This window comes from Rana temporaria, chromosome 5 (genome assembly GCF_905171775.1).
Source record: "Rana temporaria chromosome 5, aRanTem1.1, whole genome shotgun sequence".
NCBI lineage: Eukaryota > Metazoa > Chordata > Amphibia > Anura > Ranidae > Rana > Rana temporaria.
In genome coordinates, this window is record NC_053493.1 from 258753605 (window position 1) to 258779620 (window position 26016).

Sequence of the window (26016 nt, forward strand, 5' to 3'; positions counted from 1 at the left end):
CGGATTTTCTCATGGTGTGTATGCGGCATTAGAGTTTTAAAAGATAGTTTACTGGAGAATGTTAATAAAAAGGAAAGCTAATGTAGCCATTACATCTAAGGCCCCGTACAGACGACCAAACATGTCAGCAGACATGTTCGGTCGTCTGTACAGCCGAGCGGACAGGATTCCAGCATACATTTGCCCGTCGGGCCTTTTTCGAGCGGGCAAATATTTCTAAACATGTTTAGAAACATGCCCGCTGGAATCCTGTCCATCGGACATGTTCGGTCGTCTGTACAGACCTACCGTACATGTCCGAGCGGCCGCCATCCCTCGCATGCGTCGAATGACTTTGACGCATGCGTGGAAGCATTGAACTGCCAGGGCCGCGCACGTCGCCGTGTCATCGGCGCGGCCTCGTCGCCGCGTATCGAGTATGCGCGGATTTCTGTATGATAGTGTGTACAGCCATCATACAGAAATCTCCGGGCAGACATGTACGCTGAAAACGGTCCGGCGGACCGGTTTCATCGTACATGTTTGCCCGTCTGTACGTGGCCTAAGGATTGGTAAGCTGCAACATATTGCTTTTTGTTTTTTGGGTTTAATACCACTTTAAAGTGGAGTTCCACCCATAAATATAACATTACATCAGTAGTTTTAAAAAAATGTCATTAGTCCTTTACGAATTTTTTTTTTTTTTTTTTTAGATGCCTTCAAAGTGTTGTTGCTAGGCAGAATAGTTAATCTTCCCACTTCCTGCACCTAGGTGCTTAATGCTTCCTAACCTACACCGCACAGACTCCTGGGAATGTAGTGGGTGTAACTTTCCAGGAGTCTGTGCATTCCCCAGTCTCAAAGAATCATGTGACTTGGACAGCACAGGTGCTGAAACCTGATCTGACACTGCTTGTGCAGCACTGAGCATGTGCGAGATCTGCAAGGCTGAAATCCAGGAAGTCATACAGTCTGGCTTCATGATGCACACACTTAAGATGGCCCCAGTCAATTTCTATTTTATAAAGTGTCTAAATGCTGTAACAACCTAACAAAACGGACCTTAGTTTACAGACTAACTTTACTAGAATACATTAAGCTTGTGTATTACAGGGGTATTTATATTTAAAAAGTGAAATTGTGGCCGGAACTCCGCTTTAAGTAACTGCATAGAAAAAAAAATCACCAGTAAGTAATGTAACTTGAGTACCTACTGAAGAAGAAATGACACTCATTTCACGAAGAAAAATAATTAAAAATAAAATTTTATATAACATTTAAATTATTACTATTACAGACCGTTCCCTGTCACATGGGTTAACAGCAACCAGTGCCCCTCTGTCCCATATTCCATCAACCCGTCCAATGATTGAGCTGAAAAACACACAAAAAATAAATCATAGTGATTAACAGTTACATCAGTTTTAGAATTATTTTACTGAAAATGGTTTCTTGCTGTGTATTACATGATACTGTTGCACCACTATGTAAACAGGGCAAAAACTGATGATTGTATTTCTTTTTGGCAGTAAAAACAGTTCTTTTCCCCTTTGTCTCTATCTTAACAGCAAGCTCAGGAACGCAAACAGACTACGCCAGAATGGATCTGATTCTGTGCTTGGCTTGGTCAAATTGAAAGAGGAATAAAGAGGACCTGGCATCCATTCCCTGATTTCCATTAGGTTGGATAAAGTTGAAAGTGACGAGGATTTCGTTACTTCTGGTTTCAGAGCTGTCCCTCCCTGGATTGAACAGTTGCTTTGGAGGGCTGGAGAGACATCAGGGGTCTCCACAAAAAGCATCTGTCACTTGCCTAAAGCTATGACAAAAATAAATACCGTAAATGTAAAGCACTCCTCTCCCCCCTGTGCTCAAATGCAAATGTTAGGCCCCGTACACACGATAGAATCCATCCGCTGAAAAATCCCAGCAAATGGGTTTCAGCGGATAGATCCTATGGTGTGTACACTCCAGCGGATCTGTTTCCGCGGATATTTCTCCCCTGGGATGGATTCCAGCAGATCGAATATTTGCTGACATGCCAAACAAATCCATCTGCTGGAATCCATCCCAACGGATGGATCCGCTGGTCTGTATAGACTCACCGGATCCATTTGTCCGAAGGGATCCCCCGCATGCGTCGTAATGATTCGACGCATGCGTGGAATTCCTTATATGACAGCGTCGCGCACGTCGCCGCGTCATAATCGCGGCGACGGCGCGACACGTCATCGCCAGAGGATTTCGGCGCGGATTTCAATGCGATGGTGTGTACACGCCATCGCATAGAAATCCGCGGAAATCCTCGAGAGGATTTATCCGTGGAAACGGTCCGCTGGACCGTATCCGCGGATAAATCCTCCCGTGTGTATGGGGCCTAAGTGTGCGCATAGGTCCGGCAAGTATATGTACAGTACATTCAGAAAGTATTCACAGCGCTTCACTTTTTCCACATTTTGTTATGTTACAGCCTTTTTCTAAAATGGATTAAATACATTATTTTCGTCAAAATTCCACAAACAATACCCTAGAATTACAACGTCAAAGAAGTTTGTTTGAAATCGTTGCAAATGTATTAAAAAATAAATTAAAAAATCACATGTACATAGGTATTTCACAGCCTTTGCTCAATACTTTGTTGAAGCACCTTTGGCACCAATTACAGCCTCACGTTTTTTTAAGTATGATGCTACAAGCTTGGCACACCTATTTTTGGGCAATTTCTCCCATTCTTCTTTGCAGGACCTCTCAAGCTCCAACAGGTTTGATGGGGAGCGTCGGTGCACAACCATTTTCAGATCTCTCCAGAGATGTTCAATCGGTTCAGGTCTGGGCTCTGGTTGGGCCATGCAAGGACATGCACAGAGTTGTCCCAAAGCTACTAATTTGTTATCTTTGCTGTGTGCTTAGAGTTGTTGTCCTGTAGAAAGATGAACCGTCGCCCCTGTCTGAGGTCCACAGTGCTCTGGAGCAGGTTTTCATCAAGGATGTCTCTGTACATTGCTGCATTGATGCTGAAAAACATCTCTACAGCATGATGCTGCCACCACTATGCTTCACTGTAGGGATGGTATTGGCCTGGTCATGAGTGGTGCCTGGTTTCCTACAGACGTGATGCTTGCCAGTCAGGCCAAAGAGTTAAATCTTTGTTTCATCAGACCAGAGAATTTTGTGCCTCATGCTCTGAGAGTCCTTCAGGTGCCCTTTGGCAAACTCCATGTGGGCTGTCATGTGCATTTTTCTGAGGAGTGGCTTCCGTCTGGCCATTCTATCTTACAGGCCTGATTGGTGGAGCGCTGCAGAGATGGTTGTTCTTCTGGAAGGTTCTCCTCTCTCAACAGAGAAATGCTGGGGCTCTGTCAGAGTGACCATCAGGATCTTGGTCACCTCCCTGACTAAGGCCCTTCTCCACCGATCGCTCAGTTTGGTTAGGTGGCCCACTCTAGGAAGAGTCCTAGTGGTTACAGACTTCTTCCATTTATGGCTCAGAATGTGCTCTAACAATGCAGTGTTAACTATGGGAACTTATGTAGACAGGTGTGTGCCTTTCCAAAACATGTCCAATCAACTGAATTTACAACAGATGGACTTACTCAAGTTGTAGAAACATCTTAAGGATGATCAGTGGAAATATGATGCACCCAAGCTCAATTTTGAGTGTAATGGCAAAGGCTGCGAATACTTATGTACATGTGATTTTTTTTCATTTTTAATAAAGTTGCAAGAATTTCAAACAAACTTCTTTAACGTTGTCATTATGGGGTATTGTTTGTAGAGTTTTGAGGAAAATAATGAATTTAATTAATTTTGGAATAAGGCTGTAACACAAGAAAGTGTGAAAAAAGTGAAGCGCTTTGAATACTTTCCAGATGCACTGTAAGCAGTGATTGCACCACACATGAGGTATCAATGCAAATGTCGGAGTGAGAGCAATAATTCTAGGGCCCTACTTAATGATTAACTCTAAACTGCTAAAAGCTTTTAAAGTACCACACATGGCCAGTTTTAGATACATATAGTTACATATTTGGTAAAGTTGAATAAAGACACCAGTCAATCCAGTTCAACCTCTGGTGTGTAGGTGTGTTTATGTCAATAGTAAATCCCATATCACTGTATGTTGCAATCAATAAGCTAGCCATTGAATAGTTTTTTTTTTAACCATTGACACTCCCTGCTGATACAATTGCTTGTGGAAGGGAGATACAATTGCTTGTGGAAGGGAGTTCCACATCCTTACCGCTCTGGCAGTAAAGAACCTTCTACGCAGTTTAAGGTTAAGCCACTTCTTCTTTAGTTTCAATAAATTGCTACATGTCTTTTCAAAACTCCCTACCATTGAAAAAAAATTCCCTATGCTAGGGTCACCAGTAAGGTATTTGTATATCGCCATCATATTTTCTCTCGAGCGTCTCTTCTTCAGAGAGAATACGTTGAATGCTTGTAGTCATTTCTCATAACTGTACCATTTTTACCATAGCGTGTCACTATTTTGCAGGCATTTACAATTATAAATCATCAGATGTTTGGTATCTATTACTTGATGCAATATCATCTTTTATATTTTGCCGAATTTTTTTTATAATTGTTTATGTGCACTAAAATGCATTTAAGTGCATTTTTTCCTCAAAATTTGCATTTTACAAATGGCTGAACAAATATCATGCAACATAGAAAATTGCAACAGCTGCCATTTTGTTCTCCAAGGGCCTCTGCTTTCAGAAATTATATAATGTTTGGGAGTTATAAGTAATGTTGGGAAAAATAAGTAAACATTTCTCGCGCATTTCTGCAGCCATTGAGAAATACAGCGATAGCTGTGATTGGTCACAGCCATTACATGGTACTAGGTTGCTGTGAATGGTCTGTGACCGATCACAGAGATCACACAGTAGTAAACAATGATACCAGCAAATGATATCATTGCTTACTACTGTCCATGTGATCGCTGATTGGCTTCAGCAATCACATGGTACCAGGGCCACCCACAGCAGTGATGAGTGTTCCACTATGTCTGGTGTACACAGATTGCGATGCAGCATGCTCTCAGCAGCAGATGCGGAGGGACATACGAGTATGTCCACCCACATTGGTGCTGCTCCTGTCCAGCAGTTTATATGTATATGTGTATCTTTACAATATTAAAATGCTATATGACAGTAAGAACAAAAATATAATGACTGAGGGAAAAACATAAAATTAACACTTACTCAGAAATGTCATATAGGTTACAGCAGTACAGCGAAATGTTTCCAGTAGTACTCTGCAAATAGTTAAACAGAAACATCAATTAACGTATAGGAAATAGAGACATCTAATTTACACAGAACCCTCTACTATAACCTAAATGGCCTATCGTATTATCTTCAAAAGCAAAGCATGAAAGGCTATGCAATATTGTGACAGACCTAGCTGCGACAGAGGCTTTTGGAGAGGACTGAATGCAAGCCTCTTGCCTTCCGATTATGGGCCAGGGCCTCAAAACAGGAAGGCGGATGGGTTATCCCGGCACACAGACCTGGAACCTTAAGACTACTTTTCCAACATCCTCGAGTTGACCCGTTCGGGGTCCCACTGTGGCTGTTGGACTGTTTCTCAGGGGGGAATATTGTCATGGACCTTGGAATGCTGAAGAGTTTGAATCTGTTACACAGTGGGGGGTCTTCTGCCCTGTCTTAAAGGGGTTGTAAAGGTAAAAGTTTTTTTACCTTAATGCATCCTATGCATTAAGGTAAAAAAACATCTGATAGCACCCCCCCCCCCCCCGAGCCCCCGTTTTACTTACCTCTTCACTCGAAAGTCCTGTGCGTGTTCTCGTCCTCCTATTCGGTTCCCAGCCTGGCCGTTGATTGGCTAGGCTGGGCGGATTGATAGCAGCACAGCCATTGGCTGGCGCTGCTGTCAATCACAGCGGATGACGCGGCACGCCGGGGCCGAGTGATACAGTCGGCAGCTATTGCCGCCGCTGTATCACGGGAGCGAGCTCGCAAAAGCTTTTTTGCGAGGAGGAGCAGAGACAGCCGCCGAGGGACCCCAGAAGACACGGATCGGGGCCACTCGGTGCAAAACGAACTGCGCAGCGGAGGTAAGTGTAACATGTTTGTTATTTTTAAACAAAAACATTTTTGCCTTTAGTGTCCCTATAAGGCTAACCCCCCCCCCCCCTCCAGACGGCTCCATGGTCTGGAGGAAAAGCATTGTTCTATGTTTGGCTGTTTGTTTACTTTGATTGCCCCCTGGGGCTTCTGTCTCATTACACATAGCAGTCCTCCTATTCAAGCTATCGGACCAATCCCTGCTGACCCTGTTTCAAGTCCTCATTTGCATGGCTAAGAGGACCTAATTGAGAACTACAATGTACTTTACAATTGACCAATAGGAAAGCGGTTGTTGGGGGCGGGGTGTTCAAACTGCTGTATAAAAGTGTGTTGTGTGCATCCAATAAAAGAGTTTCCTGTTTGAACTTGCATACAGCCTGCCTGGTGTTTGTTCTGATGGACTTCGAACGGCACATAGCTGTAGTTCGAATCCCGGAGCCTTGGATGACCGAACCATCAGACGTTGCGATCTGCAATCTGATTCAATAGCAGCAGAGGAGTGTCGGGAGAGTGGAACCGAGCGAGCAAGGGTCTTGTTACAAATATCATTCACTACAATACTTGCAATGTATGCTTCTGAACAGGAAGGGGATTATTTCTCAACAGATAGTGATGGAGTGTCAGTGTAAACTGTTCAAATGATGCCCAGTTCAGTAATTGGAAATCGTAATTTGAAATAAAGCTGTATAATATTCATAGAAATCTTCCAGCGCTCTACAAAGTGTCTGTTTAATCATTAAACATAGGACATGTTCTAAGTGGCAGAAAGCAATACTACATATTGATGCTAGCCAGGCCATGCAGAGACCTTTAGAGCTGGTTCACACAGGGGCAGCACGACTTGTCGAGCGACTCGGCAAGACAATCTGCCCACGACTTCAGAGGCAACTTCTGTATTGAAGTCAATGCAAGTCGCCCTGAAGTCATCCCAGAGTAGTACAGGAACCTTTTTCTAAGTCGGACCGACTTGAGTCGCTCCTATTAGAACGGTTCTATAGTACAGAACGGAGCACCACTTGTCAGGTGGCTAAGTCGCCTGACGAGTCGCGCCTGTGTGAACCGGCTCTTAAGAGATCATTTTTTCAAGGAATAATTGCTTGCTTGTTTTTCGAGGGACACATAATAAGGATTATAATACTAATAGCAACAAAATTAAACAATGACACCAAATAGAGCAATACATTTTAGCTAACCTTGAAAACTTTTGCCCCGGGTATCTCTGCTACAGATTCTTCAACATAGGGAACATTTTGCTCTTCGAAAAATTCCTTTAATCCTATTTCAGCGACATCAACCCCAACGATGTTATGTCCCATATCGGCCAACCTGTGATTAACCAAGGTTTTATTATTAACTCGTGCTGGAAAAAAAAATAGTCCCACACATTTTCATACAAACACAAATACCGGGCATTTCTAAGCAATGGGTAATATACAGCATCTTTTTATGTTTTATTGTTGCAGTGTATCAAGAAATGTATGATTTTACCTGTGGAAAATCCGATTGAATACTCCCATACAGACAACTTTAATATTATTTAACAACATCTGTATGACATAGTTTTTGTACAAGAGAGGAACTAGGTCAAACACTGCCCTAAGGTCCTGAGAAGGAGGTTGATTGCAGCTCCCTTACCATATGAACCCTGGCTATATGCCATCTTGGCAAGCAGTGGAGCCCTAGCAAGAGACCATTCATGCACACAGGCTCCATTTATCCCTGTAATGCTCTCCGCTGTCTATATAACCAGCCGGTGCAATATATTATGTGGCTTTCAACAAATACTAAGAATGTATTGAACAAAATGCAGAACTGTTATAGTAACTAGACTGTTTATAACATGTCTAATGGGAATACACTGGTGTTACCATTTCATATCCACTGCTTTTCCACATAGAGGAAAGAAAATGTTGAGCTTCTCCCTGCCATTTTTCATTTCATCCAGGAATTCTGCAAATAACCTGAAAGCAAGAATAAACGCCATTAAAATATACACTTTAAACCAGTTAAATGGGAATGCTTGCTTACATCCTGTTTTTAAAAGCAGCACAACATGCCAGAATGACCACTTTCTAATGTATATGTTGTTTAACACATCAAGCTGTAATAAGGTCTAAAACCAAAAAAAATAAAAATTCTTATTGTCCTTTGCCCATCCGACTCAATCCTTACATCCGTTTTTCCAAAGTTAAAAATAAAAATTACATACACAGGCCATTAATGTTCTGTTTGTGAGATAACATTTGCTACATGGACAGACTGAAGGGAGAAGAGACGTTGCTTTGGTGAAGCTTCAATTATTTACATGCAGATTGAATGCCAACATTGATGTGGATGCCAGAGTGATTGAACAGTATAAAAAGATAAATGCTGCATCTATTTACCCCTTTCTGGTGGTGGTACACATATGTGGTAGCACTGACTGGGCATTAAGCTGTGCTGCCACATAGATGGTACTTTTGTTTGTGCTGGGAGCACGCTCAACCCCATTGAGTCTCCAGCATTGAGACCGAGATGTCCTCAACAGCTCCTAGTCTGGGACTAAACGATCAAGATCTGGAAAGAGGCGCCCCTGATCACATGAACACTGGAATAGCCAATCACAGTGATCACTTGTTTCAGGATCCCCTATATCTACGTCTCCTCTGTGAAGAGAAAACTATATATTTTATTCTTGCAGTTAGGCCCCTTTCACACTGGGGCAGGAGGTGCGGTGGCGGTATAGTGCCGCTATAGCGTCGTAATTGACGCAAAATTGCGGCGGTATTCGGTTTTAACCCCTGCTAGCAACCGAAAAAGGGGTAATACCGCCGGCAATGCGCCTCTGCAGAGGCGGTATAGCTACGGTGTCCCATTGTTTTCAATGGGAAGGAGAGGTGGAGGAGCGGTAAACACACCGCTCCTCTCACCGCTCCAAAGATGCTGCTAGCAGGACTTTTGGAGCGGTTCCGCCAGCGCATCGCCTCAGTGTGAAAGCCTGAGGGCTTTCACACTGAGACTGCAGGGCAGGAGTTGTTAGCGCTTAAACGCCTGAAAAACTTCTCAGTGTGAAAGGCGTCTTAGTCCCAGTCTAAACAAGAACAACTAAGGACTGCCCTATTATGGGTAAAAAAAAAATGCACACCTACTCTATGTGGTATCTGCATGCACGTCAGGAGTAAGAGAATATATTTTGCTTGTTTTTTTTTTGATGGGTGATATTAATGGCTTAAAATATACAGGTGAATTTTTTTTTTTTTTTTTACTATTTTGGGACAGTTTCTCTTTGATACAAAACAATTGAAAATCTTCTTAATATTTACCACCATAAGAAAGTCTGATTTGTACTGAAGGTTTACTAAACCCAGGACCCTGCATTCACTATATTTGGTCTCCCACAGTACACAGAACATGGAAATGCAATTATTTTTGTAAATATAAACTGCTAAATACCTTTTATCATCAGCAGTATTAGCAGCAGCATTGTGACTTCTATTGGTGTCTATTTAAAGCTTGTAGGAGGCGTTTTCACTCTACTCTGATTGTCCTATGAGGCTGCAGGACCCCTGACCCACTGTCTAGACAGTGCTGATTGGCCCTGTGCTGATCACAGGCATACTCCCAAAAAAAGAAAGAAAGAAAAAAAAAACGCTCTAGCAATACACATAAAACTGAGCATTTGCAGAGTGACTCCAACGGCTCTGTTCTATCAGGAGATGGATTAGGGACAGTGGAAAAAGGAGAGAAGACAGGATCAAACAGCCTTTTTACACAATGCACAGGATTAACCCCTTAGGGTCCACAGTGAGTATAACAAGCATACTTTACTGCATATACAGACTGCTTCTACTGTTGTGGGTTTAGTAACACTTAGGCCGGGTACTCACGACCAAACATGTATGGTGAAAGCGGTCCGTCGGACCGTTTTCACCATACATGTCTGCCAGAGGGCTTCTGTACGATGGTTGTACACACCATCGTACAGAAGTCCGCGCGTAAACAATACGCGGGGCGTGTCCGCGGTGTCGCCGCGTCGATGACGCGGTGTCGCCGCGACAATGACCCGGCGACGTGGGCGGCCCGCCTTTAAAATGCTTCCACGCATGCGTCGAAGTCATTCGACGCATGCGAGGGACGGCGGGCGCCTGGACATGTACGGTAGGTCTGTACTGACGACCGTACATGTCCGAGCGGGCAGAATTCCAGCGGACTGTTTTAAAACAAGTCCAGGAATATTTGTCTGCTGGGAAAAGGCCCGGCGGGCAAATGTTTGCTGGAATTCGGCCCGCTCGCGCCCACACACGACCAAACATGTCTGCTGAAACTGGCCTGCGGGCCAGTTTCAGCAGACATGTTTGCTCGTGAGTATGGGGCCTAAAAGACAAACAAGGTATAATTCACCTGGATACACTAGGTAGTTTAGAGATATCTACAGTTTTAATAACACCTGCCCAAATAGCAAAAGTGCTTTCAGGGTTTTGTTTTACCTTAGTCATTAACCACTTCCCGACCGCCTCATGTAGATATACGTTGGCAGAATGGCACGGACAGGCACATCAACGTACCTGTACGTACCTGCCTAGACGTGGGTCCGATCGGGACCCCCCCGCGCTACACGCGGCGGTCGGGTTCCCTCGGGGAGCGATCCGGGACGACGGCGCGGCTATTTGTTTATAGCCGCTCCGTCGCGATCGCTCCCCGGAGCTGAAGAACGGGGAGAGCCGTATGTAAACACGGCTTCCCCGTGCTTCACTATGGCGCTGCATCGATCGAGTGATCCCCTTTATAGGGGAGACTCGATCGATGACGTCATTCCTACAGCCACACCCCCCTACAGTTGTAAACACACACTAAGTGTACACTAAATCCTACAGCGTCCCCTGTGGTTAACTCCCAAACTGCAACTGTAATTTTCACAATAAAGAATGCAATTTAAATGCATTTTTTGCTGTGAAAATGACAATGGTCCCAAAAATGTGTCAAAATTGTCCGAAGTGTCCGCCATAATGTCGCAGTCACGAAAAAAAATCGCTGATCGCCGCCATTAGTAGTAAAAAAAAAAAAAAAAATAATGAAAATGCAATAAAACTATCCCCTATTTTGTAAATGCTATAAATTTTGCGCAAACCAATCGATAAACGCTTATTGCGATTTTTTTTACCAAAAATAGGTAGAAGAATACGTATCGGCCTAAACTGAGGAAAAAAATGTTTTATATATGTTTTTGGGGGATATTTATTATAGCAAAAAGTAAAAAATATTGCATTTTTTTCAAAATTGTCGCTCTATTTTTGTTTATAGCGCAAAAAATAAAAACCGCAGAGGTGATCAAATACCACTAAAAGAAAGCTCTATTTGTGGGGAAAAAAGGACCCCAATTTTGTTTGGGAGCCACGTCGCACGACCGCGCAATTGTCTGTTAAAGCGACGCAGTCCCGAACTGTAAAAACACCTTGGGTCTTTAGGCAGCATATTGGTCCGGGGCTTAAGTGGTTAAGGGGTTAAATTTCAAGCACTATAGCAGATGACTAGAAAATAATTTGTATAAAAATATTGGTAGATGCAAAAGAATAAACATTATATATATATATATATATATATATATATATATATATATATATATATATATATATATATATATATAAAAACATAATATGCAAAGACAATTATATATAAACAAAAATTCTTACGGATGTACATCCTTTTCATGAAATCCAATTTGTCTGGTTTCCCATTTTTCGGTCCAGTCCATTTCTGTAAGAACTCTGTTCTGTTTATTTTCAGTGACGTTTGGGGAATCAGACATAGCGTGGGTCTAAAAAGTAAAGAAAAAAACAATATCATGTAGTAAATATAAGGTAGAATTATTACTTAATACCACTTAAGGACCGTCTAACGCCGAATTTACGTCAGCAGAATGGCACGGCTGGGCACAATCACGTACCCGGTCCGAAGCTTCGTGACCCGATCGCCGTCGGAGTCCCGCGATCGGTCCCTGGAGCTGAAGAACGGGGAGACACCTTCCCCGTTCTTCACAGTGGCGCTGTCATTGATCGTCTGTTCCCTGATATAGGGAAAGACGATCAATGACATCACACGTCCAGCCCCGCCCCCTTTCAGTTAGAAACACATATGAGGTCACACTTAACCCCTTCAGCATCCCCTAGTGGTTAACTCCCGAACTGCAATTGTAATTTTCACAGTAAACAATGCATTTTTATAGCATTTTTTGCTGTAAAAATGACAATTGTCCCAAAAATGTGTAAAAAATTACCAAAAATAGGTAGAAGAATACGTATCGGCCTAAACTGAGGGAAAAAAACGTTTTTTTTATATATTTTTGGGGGATATCTATTATAGCAAAAAGTAAAAAATATTGCATTGTTTTCAAAATTGTCGCTCTATTTTTGTTTATAGCGCAAAAAAAAAAAAAATACCACCAAAAGAAAGCTCTATTTGTGGGAAAAAAAGGACGCCAATTTTGTTTGGGAGCCACGTCGCATGACCGCGCAATTGTCAGTTAAAGCGACACAGTGCCGAATCGCAAAAAGGGGCCTGGTCCTTTACCTGCATATTGGTCCTGGTCTTAAGTGGTTAAAGTGGATTTATCCACTTAAGACACGGACCATTATGCAGGTTAAGGACCAGGCCCCTTTTTGCGATTCTGTACTACGTCGTTTTAACTGACAAATGCGCGGTCGTGCGACGTGGCTCCCAAACAAAAAAACGCAATAAGCGTTTATTGATTGGTTTGTGCAAAGGTTATAGCGTTTACAAAATAGGGGATAGTTTTATGGCATTTTTATTAATAATTATTTTTTTTACTAGTAATGGCGGCGATCAGCGATTTTTTTTGTGACTGTGACATTATGGCAGACACATCGGACACTTTTGACACATTTTTGGGACCATTGTCATTTTCACAGCGAAAAGTGCTATAAAAATGCACTGATTACTGTGAACGTGAAAATGACAATGGCAGTGAAGGGGTTAACCACTAGGGGGCGCCAAGGGGTTAAGTGTGCCCTAAGGGAGTGATTCTTACTGTAGGGGGGGCGTGGCTGTAGGTGTGACATCACTGATCGTCGTTCCCTATAACAGGTAACAGACGATCAGTGTCACTGCCACAGAGAAGAACGGGGAAGGTGTGTTTACGCACACCTCTCCCCTAGAGGTAGACCGATATGGGTTTTTCTCTGGCCGATGCCGATATTTGGAAATTGGAGCGGCCGATGGCCGATATGTGTTGCCGATTTTTGCGGCCGATGTTTTAGGCCGATATTTTTTTTTTCCCCTCATCTCCAAAAACCAAGGGTGGAGAGGAGATAATTGTTTAGGGTGGAGTGCAGCCTGTCAGTGCCACATCAGTGCCCACCAGTGCAGCCTATCAGTGTTCATCAGGGCCACCTCATTGGTGTCTATCAGTGCCCACCAGTGCCACCTCATCAGTGCCCACCAATGCACCAGTGCATCCCATCAGTGCCCACCAGTGCATCACCTCATCAGTGCCCACCAGTGCATCACCTCATCAGTGCCCACCAGTGCATCACCTCATCAGTGCCCACCAGTGCATCACCTCATCAGTGCATCTCACCAGCGCATCACCTCATCAGTGCCCACCAGTGCATCTCACCAGCGCATCACCTCATCAGTGCCCACCAGTGCATCTCACCAGCGCATCACCTCATCAGTGCCCACCAGCGCATCTCCTCATCAGTGCCCACCAGCGCATCTCCTCATCAGTGCCCACCAGCCCATCTCCTCATCAGTGCCCACCAGTGCATCTCCTCATCAGTGCCCACCAGTGCATCTCCTCATCAGTGCCCACCAGTGCATCTCCTCATCAGTGCTCACCAGCGCTCATCAGTTCCAATCAGTGCATTACCATGTCATCAGTGCATTACCATGTCATCAGTGCATTACCTCATCAGTGCATTACCAAGTCATCAGTGCATTACCTCATCAGTGCCCACCAGTACAGCCCAATGTCATTCACTGCCACCAGCGGAGCGCTCCAGGCTCCGTTCCATCTCCCAGTCCCAGCACAAGAAAGTTCCAATGTCCCTGGCCCCGACGTGCTGCCCCGCCTCTGCCTACAATCCCCAGAATGCAGCGCGGGCCGGTAACTGCCGGCCCGCGCTGCATTCTGGGGTTTGTAGGCAGAGGCAGGGCGCGCAGCATGTCAGGGGACGTTTTTTTTCCCCGGAGTGGAGGATGTCGGCAGCGGTCACAGCATCAGGAAAGGCCGCGGCCTCGGCCTAGCTCCGGAGCCGGAAAAAAAAAAAAAAAAATCGGCCTAATTTGGAAAATATATCGGTCGACCTCTACTCTCCCCATTCTTCAGCTCTTGTGACCGATCGCGGGACACCGGCGGCGATCAGGTCCGCGGACGCGGTCACGGAGCTTCGGACCAGGGCGCACACGCGCGGCCAACGGCTGGGCTCTTAAAGGCGACGTACAGGTACGTGCCTGTGCCCAGCCGTGCCATTCTGCCGACGTATATGTGCAGGAGGCGGTCCTTAAGTGGTTAAACCCATTCTCATCATTTAGAAAGTACTGGCATAGTTCTGATGATTTATAGGGATATACATGCCTCCTGCATGTATTCTTGCCTTTCGAATATCTCCCCCTTGTGTATTTGGAGCCCTGAAAAGCTCCGGATTAGGGGGGGTCTGTTGTCCGGCACTTGGTAGGCGCGGTCATGACGTCACCAGACTCCCTGCCTACCTCTACACTCCCCCTGGCCAGGCAGCGTCCTGAGGACAAACCTTGCGCTAGGGGAGTCAAAATTACGCGCACAGGAGAAGCAGAGCGTGTTCTGGGAAGTAGCAGAGCACGCTCACGGCCCCATGTCACTCCTGTGCACGTGCACATACACTTAGCACCTGGGAGAGCTGGAGAAGAAAGGAGGGGGGATGTGAAGCTTGGAAAGTACACAGAATTTCTCTCTCACGCTCATGCATGAGATGAGTAAATGACCTGTCGGTATGCATTAAGGTGAAAAAACACCTTGCAGTCAAAGCCCCTCCCCCCCCCCCAGCCCCCGTTTTACTTACCTGAGCCCCGAATTTCCATGGGCACGATCCTGCGTTGCTTTCCCCAGGTCTTGTCGACTCTTCATTGGATAGATTGATAGCAGCGCAACTATTGGCTCCCGCTGCTGTCAATCAAATCCAATGACGCAGCCGCCAGTGGGGTGGGGCTGAGTCATACAATCGGCGGCCATGGAGCTTCCTAGAGGGGGTTAGCTCTTGGAGGGGGAGGAGCCGCAAGAGCCGCGGTGGGACCCCAGAAGAGGACGATCGGGGCCACTGTGTGCAAAACTAACTGCACAGTGGAGGTAAGTATGACATGTTTGTTATTTAAAAAACTAAGCTTTAGTACCACTTTAAATTTCAGCTTGAAACAATGCAGAATAGCTGAGTCATGATAAATCAGCAAATCTGTACACTAGGGATATCTGAAACGCTGTATGACTTGTCTATTCAGTTTCAGGGTATCTACACTGCTGATTTAGCGATGCTGAGCATAGATGGGCCTGCGGGCTAAATGACAATAAAGTAACGGAATCCTCCATCTATGAAGTAAGTAGAGGAATTCCCCTGCCAGGGCATTGTATTCTGACACGGGGATCCCCATTTTATCTGCAGCCGCCAATCGACAAACCTTTCCCAACAGTCTCCAACTACAGATGTTGATGAAATAATGGACTTCTGTCAAACAGGGATGGCCACACACTGATCTAAATTTGTTAGGTCCCTGCTGCACTGGATGAACTTTGTTCAGTCTATAGCCAGCCTAACTGTGCAACACTATGGGGCTGTCAAAAGCAATAGGACTGCTGAAAGAGGGTGTTGAGCATACAATTTAGAGTGTAAGCTCTAATGAGCAGGGCCCTCTGATTCCTCCTGTATTGAATTGTAACTGTACTGCCTGCCCTCATGCTGTAAAGCACTGCGCAAACTGTTGACTATATAAATCCTAATTATACATTTATAATACCCTATATACAGTTTTGTTCAAAATTATTCAACCCCCCAATGCTGTAAAGGGTTTTAGGGAATTTAGTGTACATTTGTAATTGTATTCAGAATTAAATCCTACAGGGACTTCTTAAAGAACCATATGCAACTAAAATTACATCAATTGGTTTTGTAATACAGTAGTAAATGTTTATTTTGTGAATTCTTCATTTACACAATTATTCAACCCCTTAAAGACTACCACTCTGAAGAACAGGAGGTTCATTGAAGTGTTTTCAATCAGGTATTGAAAACACCTGTGGATGTCAGGGAGCAGCAATAAAGCCTAATAAGCACCAATTAGGCAGCTTTAAAATGACTGTGATACTCAGCTCCTTCTAGACATTTACTGGTGTGGTTACAAACATGGTGAAGTCAAAAGAATGGTCCAGGAAGACTAGAGAAGAGGTGATTACTCTTCACAGGAAGGGCAATGGCTATAAGAAGATTGCAAAGATGTTAAACATACCAAGAGACACCATAGGAAGCATCATTCGCAAATTCAAGGCAAAGGGCACTGTTGAAACGCTACCTGGTCGTGGCAGAAAGAAGATGCTGACTTCGACTGCTGTGCGCTACCTGAAGCGTAGAGTGGAGAAAAGTCCCCTTGTGACTGCTGAGGAACTGAGAAAAGATTTGTCAGATGTGGGTACTGAAGTTTCTGCTCAGACAATACGGCGCACACTGCGTAATGAAGGCCTCCATGCCAGAACTCCCAGGCGCACCCCCTTGCTGTCTCCAAAGAATAAGAAGAGTCGACTGCAGTATGCCAAAAGTCATGTGGGCAAACCACACAAGTTTTGGGATTGTGTTCTGTGGACTGATGAAACAAAATTAGAACTGTTTGGGCCCATGGATCAACGCTATGTTTGGAGGAGGAAGAACAAGGCCTATGATGAAAAGAACACCTTGCCTACTGTGAAGCATGGCGGGGGGTCAATCATGCTTTGGGGCTGTTTTGCTTCTGCAGGTACAGGGAAGCTTCAGCGTGTGCAAGGTACCATGAATTCTCTTCAGTACCAGGAGATATTGAATGACAATGTGATGCAGTCCGTCACAAACCTGAGGCTTGGGAGACGTTGGACCTTTCAACAGGACAATGATCCCAAGCATACCTCCAAGTCCACTAGAGCATGGTTGCAGATTAAAGGCTGGAACATTTTGGAGTGGCCATCGCAGTCACCAGGCTTAAATCTGATTGAGAACCTCTGGTGGGACTTAAAGAAAGCAGTTGCAGTGCGCAAGCCTAAGAATGTGACTGAACTGGAGGCTTTTGCCCATGACGAATTGGCGGAGATACCCGTAGATCGCTGCAAGACACTTGTGTCAAGCTATGCTTCACGTTTAAAAGCTGTTATAACTGTAAAAGGATGTTGTACTAAGATTAAATGTCACTTGGGGGTTGAATAAAACTGATAATGATGTGAGCACAGAAAAGACATTTGTGGTTATTTCATTATAAATGTTATGTTATATTTGTCTGACCTACACGTGCCTCTTTGATTTAATTGTAAGCAGGATGACTGAATGATCAAAATCAATGTCAAACTGGCCAAAACAATCAATTTCAGTGGGGGTTGAATAATTTTGAATACAACTGTATACTCATGTATAAGCCAAGTTTTTCAGCAATTTTTTTGTGTGCTGAAAATGCCCCCTCGGCTTATACTCGAGTCACCTTTTTGCGCCTGATCTCCCGGACGTTGGGGACACGGTACCGGCCGGCCATAGGTTCCCTGGACCCCAAGCCCCACTTTTCCTCTACATGTGTGCAAAGTTTGTTGTCCGGGGGACCTATGGCCGGGGAGCACCGATTTTTTAAAGCCGGGCACCCCTTCCATAGACTCCCATGTTAAACGTCAGTCTAGGCATGGGCACGGTGAGGCATGGGCACAGTGAGGCATGAGCACAGTGAGGCATGGGCACAGTGAGGCATGGGCACAGTGAGGCATGGGAACAGTGAGGCATGGGCACAGTGAGGCATGGGCACAGTGAGGCATGGGCACAGTGAGGCATGGGCACAGTGAGGCATGAGCACAGTGAGGCATGGGCACAGTGAGGCATGGGCACAGTCGAGTCAATACTTTTTCCCAGTATTTTTGTGGTAAAATTAGGTGCCTCGGCTTATATTCGGGTCAGCTTATACTCTAGTATATACAGTACATTTCAGTAAAACTTTAAATGCTGTGCAATGCTATCTGTAGGCTGAATGAATATATACATTTATAGGGAGAATCCTTGTATGACTCTGCCTGCTACCAGCTGGAAAAAAAGAAGAGATTGTAGACACTGATAATCCAGACAAGGGATTCAAATCTGCCACTGTTGCTTAGCATAAAAAGCCTTCCTAGATAATCAGTGAGAATGTACAGTGATGGTAGTTCGCCATGTACACTTTGCCCTGGTTTTTTAAGACACTGATCATACAGGTTTGTGCACATAGGAACCTGACATGCTTGTAATGCCGCATACAGACGGTCGTTTTTTGTGATGAAAAAAAACGACGTTTTAAATCATGAAATAAAACGACGTTTTTGAAACATCATTTTCAAAAACGATGTTGCCTACACACCATCGTTTTTTCACAATGCTCTAGCAAAGCGAGGTTACGTTTCACCACTTTTTTTCATTGAAGCTCACTTCATAACTAGCTTCTGGTCATGCGCGGGTTTAAAAACGTCGTTTTAAACGTCGTTTTTTGCTACACACGGTCAATTTCTGTGAAACAAAAAATGACGTTTTGAAAAACGACACAAAAAATTCGAGCATGTTCAAATTTTTTTTTGGTCGTTTTTTTGAAGACATAAAACGATGTTTTGCCCACACACGATCATTTTAAATGACGTTTTTTAAAACGTCGTTTTTTTTCATCACAAAAAACGACCGTCTGTACACGGCATTAGGACAGCTGTAGACAGCAGAACAATTAAAGCGGAGTTCCGGCCACAATTTCACTTTTTAAATATAAATACCCCTGTAATACACAAGCTTAATGTATTCTAGTAAAGTTAGTCTGTAAACTAAGGTCCGTTTTGTTAGGTTGTTACAGCATTTAGACACTTTATAAAATAGAAATTGACTGGGGCCATCTTAAGTGTGTGCATCATGAAGCCAGACTGTATGACTTCCTGGATTTCAGCCTTGCAGATCTCGCACATGCTCAGTGCTGCACAAGCAGTGTCAGATCAGGTTTCAGCACCTGTGCTGTCCAAGTCACATGATTCTTTGAGACTGGGGAGTGCACAGACTCCTGGAAAGTTACACCCACTACATTCCCAGGAGTCTGTGCGGTGTAGGTTAGGAAGCATTAAGCACCTAGGTGCAGGAAGTGGGAAGATTAACTATTCTGCCTAGCAACAACACTTTGAAGGCATCTAAAAAAAAAAAAATAATTCGTAAAGGACTAATGACATTTTTTTAAAACTACTGATGTAATGTTATATTTATGGGTGGAACTCCACTTTAAAGTCCATTTAAAGCCTCTAGCTTTTTTCACTTTCAGAGTTATAAATAGGGATTTTCAAGGTAAATTGGCATATTAAAAATATTAAAAAAATAATACCTACTCACTTTTCAATTATAAATGCAGCTTGCAAACTGAATAACTTCTGCACTCTGCTAGGCAGTGGTGGAAGCTGTAGGAGGACAGGGCAACGTGCTATCAATTTAAAGGGCTGCGGGCAGAGCTAGGCATCACTATTCAGTGACAAAGCTATCAATGGTGCCAGCATGTAAGCAGCTGCATTAGAAGCAAGGATGACAACACTGCTCTAAGTTTACTGCAGAAGGAAGAGCGTTGTCACCCTATCACAGGATATGTCTTTCTAAGGGTTTTACTGGCAGGATTAACAGGTATTTACAAAATGTTTCAGGGCTGCTCTCTGGTATAAGAAGGAGCTCTATTAGTGGATGCAGCCTACATCACATATGTCATAGTCTGGACATATTTGTGCTTTAACTGCAGTCAAATTAAACTGAGACTGGGGCGGAGGTTCACCTTCCAGCAGTACAACAACCCTAAACATACAGGGGCAGATCCTCAAAGAAATTACGCGGCGTATCTGTTGATACGCCGAGTAATTTCAAATTTTGCGCGTTGTATCTTTGTTTTGGTATCCCCAAAACAAGATACGACGGCATCTGTGTTAGATCCGACAGGCGTACGTCTTCGTACGCCGTCGGGTCTTAGATGCAATTTTTCGGCTTCCGCTAGGTGGCATTCCCGTCGTAATCCGCATCGAGTATGCAAATTAGCTATTTCCGACGATCCACGAACGTACGACCGGCCGTCGCATTTTTTTTACGTTGTTTCCGTTCGGCTTTTTCCAGCGTATAGTTAAAGCTGCTATATGGTGGCGTACTCAATGTTAAGTATGGCCGTCGTTCCCGCGTCTAATTTTGAAAATTTTACGTCATTTGCGTAAGTCGAATGGGGCTGGCCGCCATTTACGTTCACGTTGAAAATAATGACGTCCTTGCGATGTCATTTGGAGCAATGCACCCTGGGAGTTTTTACGGACGGCGCATGCGCAGTTCGTTCGGCGCGGGGACGCGCTTCATTTAAATGAAACACACCCCCTACCTGCCCAATTCGAATCCTGCCGCAAGAGATACACTACGCCACCGTAACTTACGGCGCAAATTCGTTGAGGATTCAAACCAAAGCCAAGTAAGTTACAGCGGCGTAGCGTATCTTACATATGCGCCGGGCGCAGCGTATGTATGTGGATCTGCCCCACAGCCTGAGCCAGACCTACACTGGAATGGTTTAATCATTGAATGGTTTTCATGCGGTAGAATGGCCCAGTCAACGTCCAGACCTAAATCTCCAACTTAGAATCTGTGGCAAGACTTGAAAATTGCTGTTCACAGACACTCTCCATCTAATCTGACAGAGCTTGGGCTATTTTGCAAAGAATAATAGGCAAAAATGTCACTCTCTAGATGTGCAAAGCTGGTAGAGACTTCCCTAAAAAGACTTGCAGCTGTAATTGCAGGGAAAGGGGGTTCTACAAATTATTGACCCAGGGGGGCTGAATACAAATGCCCCCCACACTTTTCACATATTTATTTGTAGAAAAAAAATGAAAACCATTTATCATTTTCCTTCCACTTCACAATTATGGGCCACTTTGTGTTGGTCTATCACATAAAATCCCAATAAAATACATTTACTATTTGGTTGTAATATGACAAAATGTGGAAAATGTCAAGGGGTGTAAATACTTTTTCAAGGCACTGTACACATTACAATCTTTAGATTATGTTTTCTCTTCTGTTTTATATATAAAACGACTAAGAAATCAGCAAACCAAACAGGTTTGAAAAAAAAATTAGTTTTTTTTAAACTGAAAACATACAATAAAAATGAAAAATCCCCAATGTAAAGGATAGTGATCTTACCTGACACTGACCTGTGCCTGACTAAAGCATACATCAGGAATGCACTAGTAGTACTTATCTCTTGCCCCTCCTCCATAGATGAACGGGTCACAATGACTACACACTTTTCCTTCTACATTTCTAGCTAACGTCGCTTCTTTCCTGTGGCTGTACATATTATGAGTTGGCACTCTTGGCTTTCAAGGTGTAAAGTCAACTTTGTAACCCAGATAGCTAGATTCACACATGTTGTCCTAACTTTGCGGCGGCGTAGCTTGTTTACACTACGCCGCCGTAAGTTAGCGAGGCAAGTACATGATTCTCAAAGTACTTGCCTGCTAAGGCCCCGTACACACGACCAAACATGTATGCTGAAACTGGTCCGCGGGCCAGTTTCAGCATACATGTTCGGTCGTGTGTGGGCGCGAGCGGGCCGAATTCCAGCAAACATTTGCCCGCCGGGCCTTTTCCCAGCGGGCAAATATTCCTGGACGTGTTTTAAAACCGTCCGCTGGAATCCTGCCCGCTCGGACATGTACGGTCGTCAGTACAGACCTACCGTACATGTCCAGGCGCCCGCCGTCCCTCGCATGCGTCGAATGACTTCGACGCATGCGTGGAAGCATTTTAAAGGCGGGCCGCCCACGTCGCTGCGTCATTGTCGCGGCGACACCGCGTCATCGACGCGGCGACACCGCGGACACGCCCCGCGTATTGTTTACGCGCGGACTTCTGTACGATGGTGTGTACAATCATCGTACAGAAGCCCTCTGGCAGACATGTACGGTGAAAACGGTCCGACGGACCGCTTTCACCGTACATGTTTGTTCGTGTGTACCCGGCCTAAGTTACGGCGGCGTAGCGTAAACCGGGCAGGCGTAATAGCGCCTAATTCAAATTTAGCTGGGGGGGCGTGTTTTATGTTAATGGGGCTTGACCTGACGGTCAGCCTAAAAATGACACTTTAGGATACGAGGGTGTAAGACACTTACGCCGCTCGTATCTGAGCCTAATTTAAGCGTATCTGGTTACCAGAATACCCTTAAATTAGCGCTCACGCAAATTCTGATTTAGGCTGGTACGCCAGCCTAAGTCTCTGTGAATCTAGCTAAGAATCTTTATCAGATAGGCCTGATTCACACCTATGTGTTTTTTAGCGATTTTTGCAGAAACGCACTGCAGTCCATTCAACATGGTTTCCTATGGGACACGTTCATATCTATGCTTTTAATAGCCGCTGCGTTTTGGGAAGGGTCAGGGACTTTTCAAATGCAAAGTGGTGCGTTTTTGGTTCAAAACACTTTAACCACTTAAGGACCGCTCACTGTATATATACGTAATTTTTTTAAAGATGGATTTTTTTAAAGATGGATATCTCGGTAACGGCAGCAGCCGCTGCCACAACCGAGATATCCATCTTTTCAGTGAGTGGTCCTTTAAACAATAACGGTGGTCTCCGCGGCTGATTCGTCGCAAGATCACCGTTATCGGCGGTCCCCTCCCGCGCCCTCCGCCGCTTACCGCAGGCAGCGGCGGAGGTGATCGGGTCCTTCCTCCTGCTCGGCTGGGATACGAGTGAGGGCAAGATGGCCCCCACCCGTCTCCATAGCATAGCAGGGCGGAAGCGACGTTGAAACGTCACTTCCGCCCATGCTTCTTAACTACTTGAGCCCCAGCCTATAGTCAAATGACGGCGGCAAGGTGGCTCTTTAAATCCCAGTCGCCGTCATTTGACGTCTTCGCGTCCTCCGGGCGCGTCCCCGAGATGCCGATGCGCGTGCCTGGCGGCCGCGATCGGCAATGACAGAGCAGGGACGTGGAGCTCTGTGTGTAAACACAAAGCTCCACATCCTGTCAGGGAGAGGAGACTGATGCTGTGTCCCTTGTACATAGGGACACAGCATCGGTCACCTCCCCCAGTCAGTCCGCCTCCACACACAGTTAGAACACACCCAGGATACACATTTAACCCCTTCCTCCCCCCCTAGTGTTAACCCCTTCACTGACAGTCACATTTATACAGTAATCAGTGCGTTTTTATAGCGCTGTTCGCTGTATTAATGTGAATGGTCCCAAAAATGTGTCAAAAGTGTCCGATGTGTCTGCCGCAATATCGCAGTCCTGACAAAATTCGCAGATCGCCGTATTACTAGTAAAAAAATAAAATAATAAAAAAAATGTCAGAATTCTATCCCCTATTTTGTAGCCACTATAACTTTTGCGCAAACCAATCACTATACGCTTATTGCGATTTTTTTTTTTACCAAAAATTCTATCCCCTATTTTGTAGCCACTATAACTTTTGCGCAAACCAATCACTATACGCTTATTGCGATTTTTTTTTTTACCAAAAATATGTAGAATACATATCAGCCTAAACTGAGAAAAAAAAAGTTTTTTTTAAAAAAAATTGAATATTTATTATAGCAAAAAGTAAAAAATATTGTGTTTTTTTTCAAAATTGTCGCTCTTTTTTTGTTTAAAGCGCAAAAATTAAAAACCGCAGAGGTGATCAAATACCACTTAAAGAAAGCTCTATTTGTGGGGAAAAAAGGACGTCAATTTTGTTTGGGAGGCACGTCGCACAACCGCGCAATTTTAATTTAAAGCGACGCAGTGCTGAAAGCTGAAATTCCGCCTGGGCAGGAAGGGGGTATATGTGCCCAGTAAGCAAGTGGTTAAAGGCATATTTTATTGTTGTCATTTTTTCAAATGACAATTTTTATTTTTTTTTCATTTTAGTCTAAATATGAGATCTGAGGTCTTTTTGACCACAGATCTCATATTTATAGCGGAGGTTCACCCTAAAAACATGTATTTAACATTCCATTCAGCATAATTCCAACATTTACACTATGCCGTTTTTTTTGTTTTTTGCTGTACATACCGTCTTATTGTTATTTTCCACCCGGCTTCCGGGTTCTCCTCCTGGGCTTCCCCAGTGACGTAGAAGAGGGTACGTCAGAGGGTGCGGGGTCACGTGACGGGTGGCCCTGCCTCCCCTATATAAGTAATGTCACAGCTTCAGCACGTCATTCGCTGGGCTGTGTCTAGCGGTGAGTGGAGGTCGGCGATGCTGCGCTATTGAATTTGCGGGGACCTCCGCGCATTTTTTTTCTAAAAGTCCGTGTCCCATTGACTACAATGGGGTTCGGAGTTCGGGTTCGGGTTCCCGAACCCGAACTTTTTTTTTTAAAGTTCGGGTTCGGGCCCGAACCCGAACATCCAGGTGTCCGCTCAACTCTACCTGTAATGTTTTTTTGCCACACTTTGTTTTTTTTTTTGCCCAACAAGAAATTGGCCAAAAAAAAAAGCATAAAACGCAAAACACGTGAAAAACGTGCAAAGTGCACCGCAGAAACAGATCAAAAGAAAACTGCATAGGTATGAACCAGGCCTTACATGTGGATGGTGTTACTGAGATAAATGTTACTATTCAGAACAAGCAAATATTCGTTTTAAATTACAAGCACAGAGGTATTACAACTTTCATATGTACTTTCACCCCTGCAAGCTTCCTCTATACTCTAATGCCCTGTACACACCATCGGAATTTCCGACAACAAATGTTCAATGTGAGCTTTTGGTCGGATATTCCAACCGTGTGTATGCTCCATCGGACATTTGCTGTCGGAATTTACGACAACAAATGTTTGAGAGCTGGTTCTCTATTTTTCCGACGGCAAAAGTTCCTGTCGGAAATTCCGATCGTCTGTATGCAATTCCCTCGCACAAAAATCCTACGCATGCTCGGAATCAATTTGACGCATGCTCAGAATCATTAAACTTCATTTTTCTCAGCTCGTCGTAGTGTTATACGTGACCGCGTTCTTGGCGATCGGAATTTCCGACATTTTGTGTGACCGTGTGTATGCAAGACGAGTTTGAGCCAACATTCCGTCTGAAAAAAATCCACGGTTTTCTTGTCATAATGTCACATAATTCATACAGATTAACTGTTGGCAGTGCTGTGGTTGGGGATCAAACAAGCGACCCCTAGTGTTGCTAAGCGGTATTGCTAACCATTTAGCCACTGTGAATAAGTCTGTCTTCTCTGTTTCTCTGACGGACAGTCCAACTCGTTTACTATATTCTGCACTAATACAAAACTTAAGGTAAAGCCTGCTTTGCATTCATACACCACACTACAGCAAACAAGAGCTCCAAACAATTACAAGTAGTGAAAGGAAAACTCACTGCACTGCAAAATCACGAGTTAGAACGGTACTAGGTCTCTTGCTGTGAAGCCTGGCGTTCCCCTCAGCAAATATGGCCGCTCCGACGCTCAGAAATAGTCCAATTCGCTGCCGTCCAGCTGATCACGTGCACAAACGCAGCGTGCACTGTGGAACTGCACAGAAAAAGGAAGGCCGGGGATTAGGTGTGGCGCATGCGCACTGGCCGTTCTGTTTCCCGACTGTCTCTTTTGCTGTAGCTTTCCTGTACAGAAGACCCTGGAAGAGAAATAACAGGAAGGAGAAAGAGCAGGTCGTGTGTGACATCTCTGTATACTCTTCCAGTTCTCCTGTGTCTCCTCATGACACAGCTGCCAGGTG

At 44.4% G+C, this 26016-nt stretch overlaps 1 protein-coding gene across 2 annotated transcripts in view; it reads right to left on the reverse strand.

Moving 5' to 3' along the window:
• Positions 1–25793, reverse strand: part of LOC120940748 (thiopurine S-methyltransferase-like) — a 36816-nt gene extending 11023 nt beyond the window's left edge. The window contains exons 1-6 of one of the 2 annotated variants that reach the window (XM_040353774.1): positions 25658–25793; positions 11747–11871; positions 7946–8038; positions 7271–7403; positions 5190–5242; positions 1279–1353 (exon numbers count right to left, since the gene is read on the reverse strand). In XM_040353774.1, the coding sequence (XP_040209708.1) occupies positions 1279–1353; positions 5190–5242; positions 7271–7403; positions 7946–8038; positions 11747–11862 (470 nt within the window). In that variant the 5' untranslated portion in view covers positions 11863–11871; positions 25658–25793. Of the gene's footprint in view, positions 1–1278; positions 1354–5189; positions 5243–7270; positions 7404–7945; positions 8039–11746; positions 11872–21481; positions 21576–25657 lie in introns of those variants that run through there. The other variant, XM_040353775.1, reaches the window with a different exon arrangement.
• Between the last annotated feature and the right edge of the window lie 223 nt (positions 25794–26016).